At 47.7% G+C, this 16658-nt stretch overlaps 1 protein-coding gene and 1 long non-coding RNA gene across 5 annotated transcripts in view; one reads left to right on the forward strand and one right to left on the reverse strand.

Annotated features, from left to right (window-relative positions):
• TMEM131 (transmembrane protein 131) overlaps positions 1–3722 on the reverse strand; it is a 202525-nt gene extending 198803 nt beyond the window's left edge. For 3 of the 4 annotated variants that reach the window (XR_012159916.1, XM_073352811.1, XM_073352835.1), the window contains exon 1: positions 3422–3722. Coding sequence is in view for 3 of the 4 variants with exons in the window: in XM_073352811.1 (XP_073208912.1) it covers positions 3422–3566 (145 nt within the window). In the remaining variant the exon portion in view is untranslated. The remainder of the gene's footprint in view (positions 1–3421) is intronic. The other variant, XM_073352822.1, reaches the window with a different exon arrangement.
• Positions 3723–3947: 225 nt separating this feature from the next.
• LOC140914625 (uncharacterized) overlaps positions 3948–16658 on the forward strand; it is a 47832-nt gene continuing 35121 nt past the window's right edge. The window contains exon 1 of the long non-coding RNA XR_012159927.1: positions 3948–4045. This is a non-coding gene — a long non-coding RNA (uncharacterized lncRNA). The remainder of the gene's footprint in view (positions 4046–16658) is intronic.

Here is a 16658-nt window from a genome sequence, read left to right on the forward strand (position 1 = left end):
GAGAAAACCTTGTGTAGTGGTAAACACCCATTTTTTCATGGTTTGTATGTATAAGAACATCTTCTGTATTTTCCACAGTATGCGTCCGATGAAGTGAGCTGTACCTCACGAAAGCTTATGCTCAAATAAATTGGTTAGTGTCTAAGGTGCCACAAGTACTCCTTTTCTTTTTGCAAATACAGACTAACACGGCTGTTACTTTGAAACCTGTCAGCTACCTAACAGTCATGCTCTCTCTGCTCCAGTCTTATGAAATGGCAGGAAAGACAACTATCGGAAGTTAAAAGAAAAGGAGTACTTGTGGCACCTTAGAGACTAACCAATTTATTTGAGCATAAGCTTTCGTGAGCTACAGCTCACTTCATCGGATGTATGCTGTGGAAAGTGTAGAAGATCTTATTATACACACACAAAAAGCATGAAAAAATACCTCCTCCCACCCCACGCTCCTGCTGGTAATAGCTTATCTAAAGTTAACTGAGTAGTCAGGTGCTCATTAGTCAGTTGCAAAGCAGGGATTTTGTGCTGCATTATTCTGGAAAGTTGTTTTCCAGGGTCAGCTTTTGTATAAAAGTTATATATTGAATACAAAGAGAACAAAGACAAAACAACTGTACAAGTTGAAGGTGAGGAAAATGCTGTCAATACGCTGAATGGCAGAGGTTCCAAATCAACTGCTAGAAAGCAACATTAAAACTCTTCCTGAACGTGGCCTGGCTCAGACTTAGATAAACTTCCATCAGGCACGGATTCCAGAGACTTATATTGAAAGCAAGGACTAGTACCACTTCTATGCCTTGCCAAGTTTTAGACCTTGACTGGTTAGTAACCAAAAAACTGGAAGATATCAAATGATCTTGAAATCGCCATTTGACAGTAGAGTAGGACACTTTCACAACAATAAGAAAGGAAAGCCTGAACTACAGATAGCTGCAAAATTTTAAAGAAGAGTAGTTAAATTTAAGTTTTTTGTCCTTATGGCTGATGACAGAATCTTCAAACTGAGTGAATTCAGTATTTTCTTACTCAGCTGACCAATTCCAGTCCCTCTGCTACTTCCCCAAACAACAACAATTAAAAAAAAAGAAAGAAAAGATTAACAGCATTCTGAAAAGTCTCCCTGATGCTCTTCAGAACCATATGGGTAGTAATGACAATGACAGATATCAGTCAGTTTCAGTCTGGATATGGACTTCTATCCACTTTAAGGCTGGGCTACACAATTTTTGTACCAGTATAACTAGTTTTGTTTAGAAACTAATCTAGTTAAAGCAGTATGACCTGATACTACAGACACTGTTTATAACTGTATAAAGGTGTTTGTAGCAGTATAACTTATTCCCATAAATATGATAGAGGTTCTGTATCCAGGAGTTTTTCTTGGTAGGTAAACCTTAAACCTTCATTGTTCACTTTATCCAGGGCTTCCAATCCAGGCGACATGCAAAAAAGCAAACAACAAAAAGGAGTCTTCTAGAGAGCATGGATGTCAAATTCACTCTGTGGAGATGACTGAAGTATTGCTAGGGTACATTTATAGTCATAAGTTAGTGCTTGTCAGTTTAACTATTGATGCAGTTATACTACTTTCTTGAAAGAACTCAATTGCACCTGCTCAAACTTTGGTCTTGAGTCTCAGACTGCATTTATTTCTCAAAGAATGTCAATACGGAATTGCTCAAACACTGAGGGTGATCAGCCCTCCTAAAGAGTCAACATAAAATAGTGGTCTTAAGGTGGCACTAACTCTAGGGCACAGATCAGTGGTATCGCATTCAGGGATTATTTCAATTAAGAGCTGTCTAGATACAGGTGAGCAAAAAAACACCAGAATGATTATAACCAAACACCGGGCACGGAAATAACCACATTTTGGAAATGTCTACATTTGAACTACCCAATGACTGAGAAGACACCATAGTTATGACTGCTGGGTCTATGAACACCCCACACTCAAATGTTACATTCCTTACACATTTTTTTTTTTAAACCCCAAACACTAGGGATCCAGCCAGCTCTCTGCTGTGATTCTGTCACTATCATGCCATATCAACACTGCCACCTTAAAATCTACAAAAACAAATGATTAGGTAATTATTAGAATTGATTCTTTGATTAGAAATGGAAGTGTAGCTAAACATATGCTGATCTCTGTGTATATGACACTGGGGTCCCATCCCCCATTTCTCCAGCAGAAACACCTATGCTGCTCTCTCCTCACTTCAAAACTGGAGACTATGGCTCTAGGCCACCTGTCTGGGTTCCCCCGACCTGCTTGTACTTCCCAATTCTCTACCAGTCTCCCTCTCTCTGGGCTTCTATTCTGACATATTTCAGCCCTATCCCTTGTACAGTATGTGTACCTCCACTTCTTGCTTAACCCAGGAACTGCTTCAGCATCTAAGCCATCACAATGTCAGTTTATACTATAAACAGTAACACGGATATTTAAATGTTACTTTTCAGACACTTAAAGACAACTACCTTTTTACCTATTCCATTAGTCCTCTCCACAATATGAGAAGGCACAGCTCAGCAACTCCAACAAAACAAACATAGCATTTCGGGTCAACCCATATTAGAAATAAAATGAGCCAAAAAAAAAAAAAAAAGTGGTATAGGAGTTTTCAAAACACCAAATTTAAAAGCCTTTTCCTGAATTTCACCAAACTCAAACAAAAAATACCCTCTATCCTACACAGTGACTAGGTTCAGCCTGCCAAAAGTTCTGGGGGACGGGTGGGTGTCAATCTCTTAGCGGAGCAGTTGGGGGGGGGGGGGTAATCTGTGCAAAAGCGTCTGATAATGGGCAGCTGCCTTCGAACTGAAGCATGGGGAAGCGCCCGCAAGGGAAGGTGTTTTACCAGGCGGCACCAGCTTCCCCCTGCCACTGCCTCAGGGGAAAGTCCCGAGGTGAAGCCCATTCACAAGTTCACCTCAATGTCAACGGCCTCCCGAAAGCTTGCGGACAAGCCTCAACGGCCAGCCCTGACCCCTGCTTCTCACCCCCCCACCCGGACCCCCCGGCCCGGGCCCTGGCCTGACCCCCGGGCCGAGGCGGGGCGCGTCAGACCGGCAGTGACAGTCCGGGAAGGGCGGCAGGGAGACCAGCCCCAGCCTGTGAGCTGGCAGCGGCCGGGAGGAGAAGCGAGGCGCTGCGAAGGGACACCCCCACCCGCACAGGGGCCCGGCCGAGGGTGGCAGCGGCCCAGGCACTAGGGGGGACGGGAGCCGCTTCCCCGGCTCAGCTGCCGCCCGCGGCTGGAGCGCTCCGGGTCCCAGCAAACCCCTGAGCAACCGCCCCGGGGGACCCTCCCCAGCCTGGGCCCGGCGCAGGCTGCCAGGATCGGGGCCCCGCTCTGCGGCCAGGCCCCAAACGGTAACGGCGGAGCCCGGGAGCCGGCGCGGGGGCGCCTCTCACCTTCCTGCTCGGCCCGGGCCGTGTGCGCGATCAGCGCGAGCAGAAGCCGCAGCACCGCTCCGAGCCGGGGGGCCCCGGGCGCCCGGCGGGCAGAGCCAGAGCCGGGGCCGCGGGCCGCCGCCGCTACCTCCCGCCTGGCCGTCATGGCGCTGCTGCCGCGAGGTCGGTGTGTCGGCGGGGCCCTGCGAACGGGGCTCCGGGCTCGCTGCGTGCCGGGGCGCGTGTGAGTGTCAGTCACGGCCGGGGCTGGCGGGCGCCTGCCGCACACACACACACAACACCCCCTCCCACCCAGGCAGGCAGGGGGCGGGCCCGGCTCCGCCCCCGCCGCGCGAGGGGGGGCTGGAGGGGGGAGTCGCCATCTTAGGTGAGGGCAGGGGAAGCGCGACCCTGTGCGGAACGGCCCGTGCGGCCGGAAACCGCCTACTCCTCCCTCTGGCGTGAAATGATTGGCGGTGAAACTCCAGCCCCTTTCGACGCCACAGAGCGGAGGGTGTGTGCTATGAAACTAGCCGAGGGAGGGCCTTCGTGCCCGGCGTCAAGATGGCGGCGGGAAGCGCACTCCTGTCCGCCGTGCAGCTCGACGCTCCGTCCCTGCTGCTGGCTACTCTCTATGATGCCTGGGTACATTCTCTATCCCCGCCCTGCCCGCGGCAGCCTGAGGGGAGGGGAGGGGAGGGGAGGGTGGATCAATGAGTGGGGGGAGGCTCAGCTGCAGAGACCCCTACAGGCTTGGGGGAGGCCGTTTCCTACAAGGAAGGAGCTATTTCCCCTTGATTTTGTCTCTTTCCCACCTCAGTCTATTGTCCCCCTCCTGCTTTAAATGCGGCTGGAGGGTGCTGCCCTGATCTGCCTGACAAGGTGCTGAACATGTGGGTCCTGCCCCTGGTGCGGGGACATTAATAGGTCCACAGGGCATTGCACGGGAGCAAATTGTCCCTCCCCTCTGACTGCATGGCATGGTACTCTGTGGGTATGTGAGCAATAAAAGGCGAACAGCAAGGGAATTAACCCCCCGGATAACACTGTTGGTGAGGCAACTACATGATGTAGTGCAGGAGCTTGTATTCCTTTTGAAATGTGTGAAAATTTTGTCATGCCAGTAAAAAAAAATTCACATTTGAAAATTTGTAATGCAAATTTGAAATACAGGGGGATGCTAGGTGTAATGTCAATATGAGGGTATTTAGCCCTGGGATATGTAGTAGAGCCCAGGCATAAACAATGCAAAGGGAAATTCGGTCTCCATGCACATTCAGACAATTCCATGGCTTTATATGCTAAGACTATCAATAAGGAGCCACGTGTGATCATCTTCTCTTCTAGGAGCTGATCTGAGACCATCAGTCATGTCACATAAAGTGGGTCACTGAACAGCAATGACTTTCACTAGCAATGACTTTCATTCACTGCTGACCTGGGCAAGATTAGAGTGAAAAATTGAATATGACCATACCCATACCTTAATCATCCAGTTCCCCACCACAACAGCATTTTTAACCCCTCTTGTTAAGGTTGAATTTCTTGAAATCACATAATTTTTAGAAACTGGAAAAGATTCTGGAGCCCAAAGGGGCCCTAATCCCAGGTTAGCACCTTGTCATTCTGAGGCATGTATTGTGTCTGTTGAGTCAGGGGGAAGTGATGGAAACAGCTACAAGGATGGTTGGGAGTTTTTTTGTTTAGAATATCACCAGGTTAAATCATCACTGCAGTTCACAGCCTATTATTGTTCAATTTTTAAGTTCTCAGCCATTTAGGCTATTTTGCACTTTACACCCACATGACAGCATGGACTTTTATCTAGTAATAATATACTTTGGAGTTATTGGTGTCATACTTTTCATTTTTTGTTTCTTATTGTTGTCTAATGATGCCCGGGCCACCTTGAGACTCTACAGTCTTTCGTTCTTGCTGTTCACTAGAGATACAGTCACACTATAGCAGGGATGGGAATGGCACTAATCTCAAGGGGGAAAGGAGAAAATGAGGTATTCTGCACACCTGAAGCCTCTACATCAGTGGTTCTTAACTTGGGGTGCATGCTCCCCCTGGGGGTGCAAGATGCCCTTTCTGGAGGTGCAAGACATGCCAGATTTTTTTAGAAGATAAATCATCGAAAATACAAATTAAGCACAGGCACATAAGTACAACTATTTCATCAAACCCATGTATTTATTAACATTATACATTTTTTAACTCTTACTGTAATATACAAACAAAAATATATCTAGGTTTAAAGAACTGACCTACTTCAACAATGCGAGAACATACTTTGATTTTTGATAAAGGGTACGAGAACGTATTTTGAGAACCAAAGGGGTGCAGGCTGCAGTAAAGGTTAAGAACCACTGCTCTACACAGACAATGTCATCATTTACACAAATCTCATAGAAACTTACTGCATAGAGAAGGGAGTTAAAGGCTTCTCTGTGTCTCTGACCAAGTCCTGGGCAGTCAGTGCTAGTGGTCGGAGCAGTGGTGGTCTGGCCTAGTATCTGGAGCAGAAGTCAAGATCCAAGAATTGGACCTGGAATCAGGAACCAGGAGTCAGAGCCAAGGGTCAGAGCTGGAGTCAGGAGTCAGAAACTGAGGAGTGCTGAACCAAGGCTGGAAGAAGGCTGGGAACAGGGCAGGCATAGGAGTGAGTGCAACAGCAGGCATAAGCATTAAGCAGCCATGCGCTAAGTGCTACAGATAGGTTTAAGAGCAGACCTTGCAATGCTGCTCAGCCAGTCTGGCCAATTAGACATTGCAGCTGTGGTGCTTGCTGATCCCAGGCCCAGCTATATCTAGGCTCTCATTCTTGACAGAACCCCTCCCTTTTGAGGACACCTCGATGAGCCCAGTCATAGGCCCCGACTCTGTGGGTGCTCCAGAGAAAAATTAGTGGGTACTTAGCACCCATAGGCAACCACACTCCCTTCCGTCCCCCCCACTCCCACCTGCCGCCAGCTCCCGTCGATCAACTCCTCCCCTTCCCTTCCAGCACCTCCTGAACTCTGCGGAACAGCTGTTCAGCAGCGTGCAGGAGGAGCTGGGAGGAGCAGGGATGGGGCGCGTTTGGGGGAGGAGATGGAAAGAGTCAGGGCAGGAAGAGGTGGGACAGGGCCTCGGGGGAAGGGGTGGAGTGGGGGCGGGACCTGGGGCTGAGTGTGGGTAGAGCACCCTGGTGGAAAATTAGAAGCTGATGCCTGTGAGCCCAGTGGAAGTCCTGTAGTAGGTCTGGGGTGTGGATGTTTTCAGCTAGTTCCCAAGATCAGTCATCCAGATCATAGCCCGTCCAGTTCACCAGGTAAGGGAGTTTTTCCCTAACTCACCGGGAGTTAAAGATTTGCCAGATTAATTTATTCTTGCTCTCTAATGGTTCTGGGCAGTGGTGGTGGGCTGGAGTGATTTGTAGATATTCTCAGTATGTAGCTTAAGGAGGGAAATGTGAAATATTGGATGCATCTTGAGTGAAGCAGGTATTCATAGCTCGAAGGCTACAGGATTGACCTGTTCCAAAATTTTGAATGGGCACAAGTACTGATGATCAGTTTTGGCTGACAAGTGAACCAACTTGAGGTTCTGGGTCAGTAGACCTTGTCTCCGACAGCTAGTTGAGAGAGGTCAGACAGCCTTGGTCATCATGGTGTTTGTAAGTTTCCTTTATGGATATCAATTGTTCCTGGAGTTCTTGGTGTAGGTGGGCAGCCCAGTCTACGGCTGCAGGTACTGGGGAGTTCATGGGTATGTCAGGATGGAATTGAGAATGAAAACAGTTACACAGAATGAGCTTTGTTATGTCGAGGCATGGATTGCATTGTTAAAGGTGAATTCTGCATAGTGAAGCGGAGAAAACCAGTCGTCCTGGGGGTAATTCAAGAAACAGTGCAGGTACTGTTCTAGAATCTAGTTGACTTGTTCTGTTTGCCTATTGGTCTGCAGGTGGTAGGCAGAGAAGGTGATAGACTTTATGCTGAGAAGCCATTGAAATTCCTGTCCAAAATGGGAGACAAACTGGGGGCCAGAGTCCAGCATGATGCCAGTTGGTAGCCCATGGTAGGGGAAGCTATTTGTGCCCTTGAGATTGAGACAGCTCCCCAACAGAGTCTATAGATACAATAGACCAGGGTTGCTGGGGGCGGTGGGGGTGGAAGGAATGGGCAAAGGCTGGAGAAGGCTGAGCAGTTTCAAGTGCCAGCTCTTGGATTGGGAGCAAATGTCCGAGAGCCTTGCATACTCTTTGATGCATGCATATGAATGAAGTCACCAGAAACTCTGCAATATCGGGCCCTACATCTTGGGTTGGACAAAGTGACCATCAACTGGCATGTCATGACAGTTTCAGGACCTGGAGTCTAGGCTGACTCTCCAGAACATAAATACGATCCTTATCATAGAGGAGGCCATCCTGCAGCCTGAATCTGGAGACAGATTGAGCACCTGTGTTATCCAGGGTCTGATGGATTTGGGTCGCAAAGGGGTCGTGGAACAGCTGAGAACAGATACATTAGATTGCAGTCAACTGACCTGAAGAAAAAGTTGGATGCATTAAGGACTGTGAAGAGAAGTTCCATGCCAGTCTATAGGTATAACTTTTTGTGGGACAGAGCATCTGCTATCCCATTTGTAGGCCCTAGGTAATAGGTTACAACAAAATCAAATCTGCCATTGATTGAGGTGCCTGGCCATCCAGAGGTACTCTAGGTTCTTAGGGTTTGTGAGAACCTGGACGGGGAACTGAGCTCCCTCCAGGAGGTGACACCACTCTTCAGAGTTGCCTTGATTGCTAGAAACTCTGTAAAAAGAAAAGGAGTACTTGTGGCACCTTAGAGACTAACAAATTTATTTGAGCATAAGCTTTCATGAGCTACAACTCACTTCATCGGATGCATGCAGTGGAAAATACAGTGGGGAGATTTATATATACAGAGAACATAAAACAATGGGTGTTACCATACACACTATAATGAGAGTGATCAGTTAAGGTGAGCTATTACCAGCAGGAGAGCCGGGGGTGGGAGGGAGACACGACCTTTTGTAGTGATAATCAAAGTGGGCCATTTCTAGCAGTTGACAAGAATGTGTGAAAAACAGTGGGGGGTGGGAGGGGGAAATAGTTTTACTTTGTGTAATGACACATCCACTCCCAGTCTTTATTAACTTAGGCCCTCCCCCAGCCCAGCCCAGCCCAGGCCCGCTGGAACTGCCGTGGCCCAGGAGAGGCGCCTCTCCCCCAGCCCAGCCCAGCTGCAGAAATAGAGGACTGGGAGGAGTCATCTCTCTCTGCCGCAGCCCTGGGGAAGCCTGCATATCAAACTCCACACCCCCACCCCACCCCAGAGCCCACACACCCCTGCACCCCAACCATCTGCCTGAGCCCCCTTGCGCACCCCAAATCTCTCAACCCTGGCCCCACCCCAGAGCCTTCACCCCTAGCTGGAGCCTTCACACACTGCATCCAACCCTCTGCTAGGATTGCCAACTTTCTACTCACACAAAACCAAACACCCTTGCCCAGCCCCGCCCCTTCTCCAAGGCCCCGCCCCCGCTTACTCCATCCCCCCCTCATCGCTCATTCTCCCCACCCTCACTCACTTGCTCATTTTCACTGGGCTGGCTTGGGGGCTTGCATGCAGGAGGCGGTGAGGGCTCCAGCTGCGGGTGCAGGCTCCAGGGTGGAGCCAGAAATGAGGAGTACGGAGTGCAGGAAGGGGCTCCGGGCTGAGACAGTGGGTTGGAATGCAGGAGGGGGTGAGGGCTTCCGCTGGGGGTGCTGGCTCTGGGGTGGGGCCAAGGTTGTTGGGTTTGGGGTGCAGGAGGGTGCTCTGGGCTGGGACAGGGGGTTGGAGTGAGGGCTCCAGCTGGGGTACGAGCTCTGGGGAACCTTTTGTCTGTCACGGGCCATTGACCCACAGAAAAAAAATCAAACACGGGCCACTCACCCACGGGGGGGCAGGACGCGGAGGTTCAGGGCTTCCCCCTGCAGCCAGACGAGCCAATGCTCACAGCTCCTGCCCCGTGCAGGGGCGCCACGGGCCGGATGAAATTAACCACGGGCCATGCCCTAGGTTCCCCAACCCTACCCTATGCATAGGAGCCGGAGGAGAGACATACCGGCCACTTCTTGGGAGCCGCGCGGAGCGGAGGCTAGCAGGGAGCCTGCCAGCCCCGCTGCATGGCACCACCAACTGGTCAGTCAGCAGCCCGGTCAGCAGTGCTGACCAGAGCCGCCAAGATCCCTTTTTGACTGGGTGTTCCGGTCGAAAACTGGATACCTGGTCACCCTATCCTCTGTCCCAGCCCTGATCCCCCCTCCACACCCCAAACCCCTCATCCCTAGCCCCACCCCTGAGCCCACGCCCCAACCCTCTGCCCTAACCCTGAGCGCCCTCCCGCCTCCCAATCCCCTCAACCCCAGCCCCACTCCAGAGCCCACAACCCCAAAAAGAGCCCTCATCCTCCCCACACCCCAACCCTCTGCCCTAACCCTGAGCCCTGTGCCACACTCCGTACCCTTTGGCCTCACCCCCAGCACACATCACCTCCATATTGGTGTACATAACAAAATTTATTCCGCACATGGACATAAAAAATTAGAGGGAACACTGGCATCCATTTTCTCCAACAAGATGATGCTGGCCTTAGCAGGATCCATCCCAGTAGCTGACCCATTTCTACTCCCCTTCTTTACCTCCTTTTTTTTTTTTGGTTAGGCTGCTCGAACTGTCACTCACCAGGTCATGGGTGGTCACTCCTAGTGGTCCGAGCAGTGGTGATCCAGCCTAATAGTTGGAGCCAGACTCAGGAGTCAGAGCCAGAGTCAGGAACCAGGAGTCAGAAACGGAGCAGGGTTGGAGCAGACTATAGCAGGCCTGGAGCTAGACTGGAAACAGGGCAGGGATAGGACTGGAGCACAGCTGGAAACAAGGCAGGCACAAGAGCGAGCACAGCTGCAGGCATAAGCGTTGAGCAGCCACTGGCCAATGGTACTGCTGGGCTTAAGAGCTGTCTTGGCAACGCCAGTCAGGCGACCTGGCTAACTAGGGGTTTCCATTGCAGTTAGCTTGCTGATCTCCAGAGTTAGGAGAGGAAGCCATCCAGCTTAGCGGAGGAGAAAAGAGCTTGCAGGAGGCAGAGCGCAAAGGGTCGAAACTTCACCTTTAAATGTGACAGATGCGGCAAAGGTTGTCTCTCTTGAGTGGGTCTCTTCAGCCACGTTTGCAGCTGCCATAAAACCAACTGAGTAAATTCTTTACCTCTGAGGGGTGCATACCCATGGTCTCTTGGGACTGAAGGATGCCTACTAACTAGCTAGCTGATCTCAGGCCCGGCTGCAGGCCCTCATTCGTGACATTCTGTAAATCCCAGGCTGGAACTCCATAGCCTTTTGGTCATTGTATTGAAAAGGCTTACATCTGATTTGGTGACCTAGTATTGCATGCCTTTGTTAACAGTTTTGAGAGCCACCCAGTGCACACCCAACATGAAAGAGCATGAGCAATCTTAGAGAAATCTGAGCAATGCCCACTAACTTCAGTGGGAGATGTGTCTATGCACCAAGAAGCATGATGAGGCATCCGATGAAGTGAGCTGTAGCTCACAAAAGCTTATGCTCAAATAAATTTGTTAGTCTCTAAGGTGCCACAAGTACTCCTTTTCTTTTTGCGAATACAGACTAACATGGCTGTTACTCTGAAAAGAGCTTTTAGCTTTCCCTAGGAAAAGAACTTTGAAAGAGAAGTGTTTTTTTACCCACGAAAGCTTATGCTCAAATAAATCTGTTAGTTTTTAAGGTGCCACTGGACTCCTTGTTGTTTTTGTGGATACAGACTAATGCAGCTACCCCCTGAACTTTGAAAAAAGATGTCCTTGGAGCAATTGTTTGAATGTGTTATACTGCATGATCTCCCCCTTAATTATTGCCCCTTTAATCAGTCTTCTGCTGCACACAGGTGCTCTTTTCTGAAAAATAAACTATTTTTCTACTTCTTATATTTTAAGTCCACTGTTAAAATACTCTAGAGGGACAGATTTTTGTCACCCTTACTCACAGTGTAGTAAGACACATGCACTGATCGTCAGAGCCTTAGGTGCATGGAACTCCAGTAACGAGCAAGTGCTGAAAGAATGCAGAATCAGTCAACACTATGCTTGGCTGATGCTGCAACTCATGGTGTCGGACGCCATCGGCTAGTTGAGGGACATCTCCATAGAACACATCACTGGACATTGGCAATGCCAGGAGGGATGAGCTGGAGTGCCGATGAGAAGCGCAGTCAGGAAAGTAACAAATACTTTCCTCATGGATTGTATTTTCTAAATGCACAGCCAACCTAATTCTCAATTACTGAGGGTCAGTCTCCACTCATTGATATATTTTGCTTTCCACAACCAAATCTCCTTATAACTTTTCACAAGTGATGTACCCAAGTATTCGGATTCTAATATCTAAACTATATTGTTAAATCTATTCACCAAAATTTGGGTTATTGCTGATTATGTACTCTATGTATCATTTGACTTTAACAACTAACTTTGTATTTGTGGATAATCTAAGCACTGTACCCAGATGTACAGACACTGTTTTCCCAACCTACGTATTATATAATTCTTTTAACGTTAGCTTTAATAAAAATTCTAAATCTGTTCTTTCTCTGTAAGAAGTCCCATTGGAATCAATGGACTCTCTAATGAAGGTAGATGGCAAAATTTATCTCAGAATGAAAAGGTGGAAGCACCAACTAAACATTTTATGGGGAAAAAAATAATGGCAATGAAACAACATGCAAGAAACATTACAAATATAAACAAGTCAGGGTTTTATATACCTTAAATGTAGCATTAAAATGTTTGCTGTTTTTAAATGCTCTATACATAAACTTTCATGTCGGATATTATGAAATGGGTAGAAAAGAAATAGCTCTTGGGACATATTCTCCCCTTCATCTTTGTCCAGAACTCCCACTGTTTTCAGTAAGAGTTCTTTGGAGGCAAAAATAGTAAAATAGGGCTTAATGTCTGTAAATGATAGAGAAGGTATTCTGTTAAGATTAAATCCTGAATTCAGCTGATTATACTGTATCATAAATGCTTGATGCTGTACAGTAGGTTTCTGGGTGGTATATATACAGTATTCCTATATATTAAAAGTTCAATCTTTGTTCTCAGTTACACGTAAGTAGGAGCAGGATGCATTAATATATTTTGATGGCAGGGAAATCATTTACTCTCAATACAAAAGTATCCTTTGATCCCAGTGAACTACAACAAAATATACTGTCAAGTTTTTTATGGAAAATAACTTCTGATTATAAAGCAGACAATATAGCTTTTGGGAGAGTGTACGTGTTCTGTGTGAATAAAACCCTGCTGCTCAACCAAAATTACAGCAATAATTACGCAATTAAGTTCAAGAAGTGCCATAATCAGATGATAAATAGTGAGAGCCAACTGCACAGAAAAATATCAGTCATACAGGTTTTTCAGTGGCCAGCCACACCCTAAGCATTACTGTGGTTGTCAGCTTTGTTAGTGTGAGTGACAGAGAAACAGTACATTGAAGAACACAAAGGACACAGGTGTTATTGGTTGTCAGCCTTCAGGAGATAGGGATAGATCTGAGCTACCTGCTCTTTGCTCCCATAAATGTGTTGTAAATGATTAATTTTCACGCTTCAAGCCTTCATTTTCTTCTCTTGATAATATTCACTGAAGTAAGCGAGATAGGCAGGAAAAAACAACTGCAGATCATCCAGTCCATTTTCCTGTCAATGGATTTGTTCCCTACAGCACATTTTCTAGCATTTTTTCCACTCCTGTTTTAAATGTCCTAATTGAAGGGGTTTCAATGACTTCCTTTGGAAGATTGTTTCACAGCCTATTGCACTTCCCTGTCAGGAAGTGTTTCCTGATATTCATTCTAAAATTTCTCTTTCTTAATTTCATTTAATTACTCACATCCATGTGGACCCGTCTAAATACTTCCACTCCGTCCTTATTGTTTACATTATTTAAATATTTGTAGATCGTTAACATGGCCCTATGTAGTCATCCTTTAACAAAATTGCATATTTAGCTGTTTTAATCTTTCCATTCCTCCAGATAATTCTTGTAGCTCTTCTTTAAACTGTCTCCAATTTGTCAATATCTCCTTTATTTGGTGGAGCTCAGAAATTAATTCACTGTTGCAGTTGTAGCCAGACAAGAGCCATAGAGGGTTTTGTCTTGATTAGGAAAGGTGATAGCTAAACCTGAAATAAATAAACACATATTAGGTAATCCTGACTTAAACTTGACCTTTTTCCCAGTGTAGATGTAGGTAAACACCTTGTATCTTGATTTAGCTGGCTGAGTTGTAGCCTACTAGGCTCCAAAGCCAGAGAGAGAGAGAGAGAGAGAGAGCGGGACCATTCTCTCTCTGTTCTGTGAATTGATGTTTCTGTATGTGCAGCCCATAAGTGAACTGGCCTTTTTGCTGTAATAATGCATCCCAGAATCATGTCAGATTTGCAGTACTTTATCACCCTATGTCTCTTTCCGGATTACTGCTTTCCAGGTTTTTTCCTCCCATTGATTATTTGTGTGTTTCAGATTATTTTCCCCTCAGACGTACCAGGCTGCATGTGCCCAAATGGGATCTCATTTTGTTATGTTCTGCCAATTTTTTATAATCTATTTAGAGCCCCTTATATTCTTCTCTGTTCTCACATATATTTCCAGCTCCTCACAATTTATTATCTGCACATGTTATACACATACTGCTTGCCCCTATCTTCCAGATCATTGCCAGAGTCTGATACCCTTACACTGAGTAGCACCTTACTCCATGAGTAATTTCCATTTACTTCAGTGGCATTGCAGGGTAACATGCTACAAAGGGCACGTCTACACTTGCAAAGTTACAGCGTCAGCAGTTAGAGCGCCACTCAGAGAGCGCCGAAGGAAAACTGCTGTTGTGTGTTCACACTGACAGCTGCCTGTGCAATAGCGTGTTCACACTTGCAGCACTTGCAGCGCTATTCGGGCAGCTATCCCACAGAGCACCTCTTTCTCTTTTACTGCTAAGATTTGTGGGAAGGCAGAAGGGGTTGCTGGGCATCCTGGGTCCTGTCCCAATGCCCTATGATACATTGCATTGCATCCCAGTAATCCCTGTGCTTCCATCCGCATTTGGTGCCATCTTTCAACTTTGTGTACTGCGCGCCCTGTCCTGCCTCTTTCGGGCTGCAGGAACGGATCTTGAGCTGTTGACCAGTATGCTGCTCACGTTGACCAACACATCACGAGTGGCAGTGGAGTTATTCCTTAAACTACAAAGGCAAGAGGAGTGCGATATTGATCTCTCCACGCATACTAGCTATGACACGAGATTGCTTGTGGTATTCACAGAGGTGCTGACCATAGTGGAATGCTGCTTTTGGGCTCAGGAAACAAGCACTGAGTGGTAGGATCACATCGTGATGCATGTCTGCATCTTTCGCATGAGGAAAGCCATATTCATGGGACTGTGTGATGAGCTTGTCCCAGCCCTGCGGTGCAAGGACATGAGAATGAGAGCTGTCCTGTCACTGGAGAAGCGCTTGGCGATTGCATTGTGAAAGTTGGCTACTCCAGACTGCTACCCATTGGTCGTTAACCAGTTCAGAGTGGGAAAGTCGACCATTGGACTCATGTTGATGGAAGTGTGCAGGACCATTAATCGCATCCTGCTCTGAAAGACCATGACTCTGGGCAAAGTGCATGACATTGTGGATGGCTTTGCACAAATGGGCTTCCCTAACTGTGGAGGGGCGATCGATGGCACGCACATTCCAATTCTGGCACCAGACCACCTAGTCACCAAGTACATTAATCATAAGGGGTATTTCTCAATGGTTCTCCAGGCACTTGTGGATCACCGTGGGTGTTTCACAGACACTAACACAGACTTTCTTCCCTGACCAGAAGATCACCATAGGGGAAGTCAAAATGCCCATTGTGATCCTGGGAGACCCCACCTACCCCTTAATGCCGTGGCTCATGAAGCCATACACGGGGCAACTTGACAGCAGCAAGGAGCGGTTCAACAACAGGCTGAGCAAGTGCAGAATGACTGTGGAGTGTGCATTTGACCATTTAAAAGCCCGCTGGTGATGCCTGTATGGGAAGCTGGACATGGCCGATGACAATAGTCCTATGCTTATAGCTGCGTGCTGTACGCTCCATAATATTTGTGAAGGGAAGGTTAAAAGCTTCACTCAGGGCTGGACTGCAGAGGCTCAGTGCCTGGAGGCTGAGTTTGAACAGCCAGAGACCAGGGCTATTAGAGGGGCACAGCGTGGGGCCATAAGGATCAGGGATGCTTTGAGGCAGCAATTTGAAGCTGAAAGCCACTCATATTGGTTGCTATGCTCAGGATTGCAGTGCTTGTAATGCTAGGAGGTGATTGGCGCACATGATGCAAGAAGGGGCCTTAACATAATTGTATGTTGCTTTGCAGTGCTCTGTTTGCTTTCACTTAATAGAATAAAGATTGCTTTCAAACACACACAATTATTTTATTGAAAGACAACAACCAGAGGAGAGAGTCAAATGAAAAATATCATCAGCAGGGAGGGAGTGGGGAAATGGAAGGTCTCAAGAAGAGGAGGGGTCCCAGAATGGCTGCAGATTTGTGTATGTCCAGGGATCATACCCAACCTTCTCCTTTGCAGTATGATGCATCAGGTGCTGTACTTCAGCAGGGCCAAACTGCAGAGGGATGGGTGTTGAGTGCAGTGGGAGTCCACACTGCTGGACTGTGAGGAGGGAAGAGTGGAATGCTATGGGTAGAGAGTGGAGCCAGGAGGTTGATAACAGTGTGTTGGCGGTGGGGGTGGGGGTGGGGGGGAAGAGTTTTGGTGCATGGGAAAGAGTTTTGCAACAGCAGCTGCAGGGGAGGGCAGTCGCGGAGCTGCTCGGTTTGAAGAGCTAGTATGGCCTGGAGCGTGTCCCCATGGCGCTCCATAACTGTTAAGAGCCGCTCCATGGCTTCTTTCTGGCGTGCCGCATTCTCCTTTCAGTCCCTCTTCTTGCTGTCCCGCCACTCCTTCAATTCTTTTTTCTCGGTGGCAGAGTACATCATAACCTCACACATAAAATCCTCCTTAGTTCTTCTTGGGTGCTTTCTAATTCTGCGCAGCCGTTCTGCCGCCAATAACAAAGAGGGAGGCTGTGCTCCCAAGGTCATCTCTGTGAAGTTTAAATGCAACATTTTACAGCAGCAGTATTG

Source organism: Lepidochelys kempii, chromosome 1 (assembly GCF_965140265.1).
Source record: "Lepidochelys kempii isolate rLepKem1 chromosome 1, rLepKem1.hap2, whole genome shotgun sequence".
Taxonomy (NCBI): Eukaryota; Metazoa; Chordata; order Testudines; family Cheloniidae; genus Lepidochelys; species Lepidochelys kempii.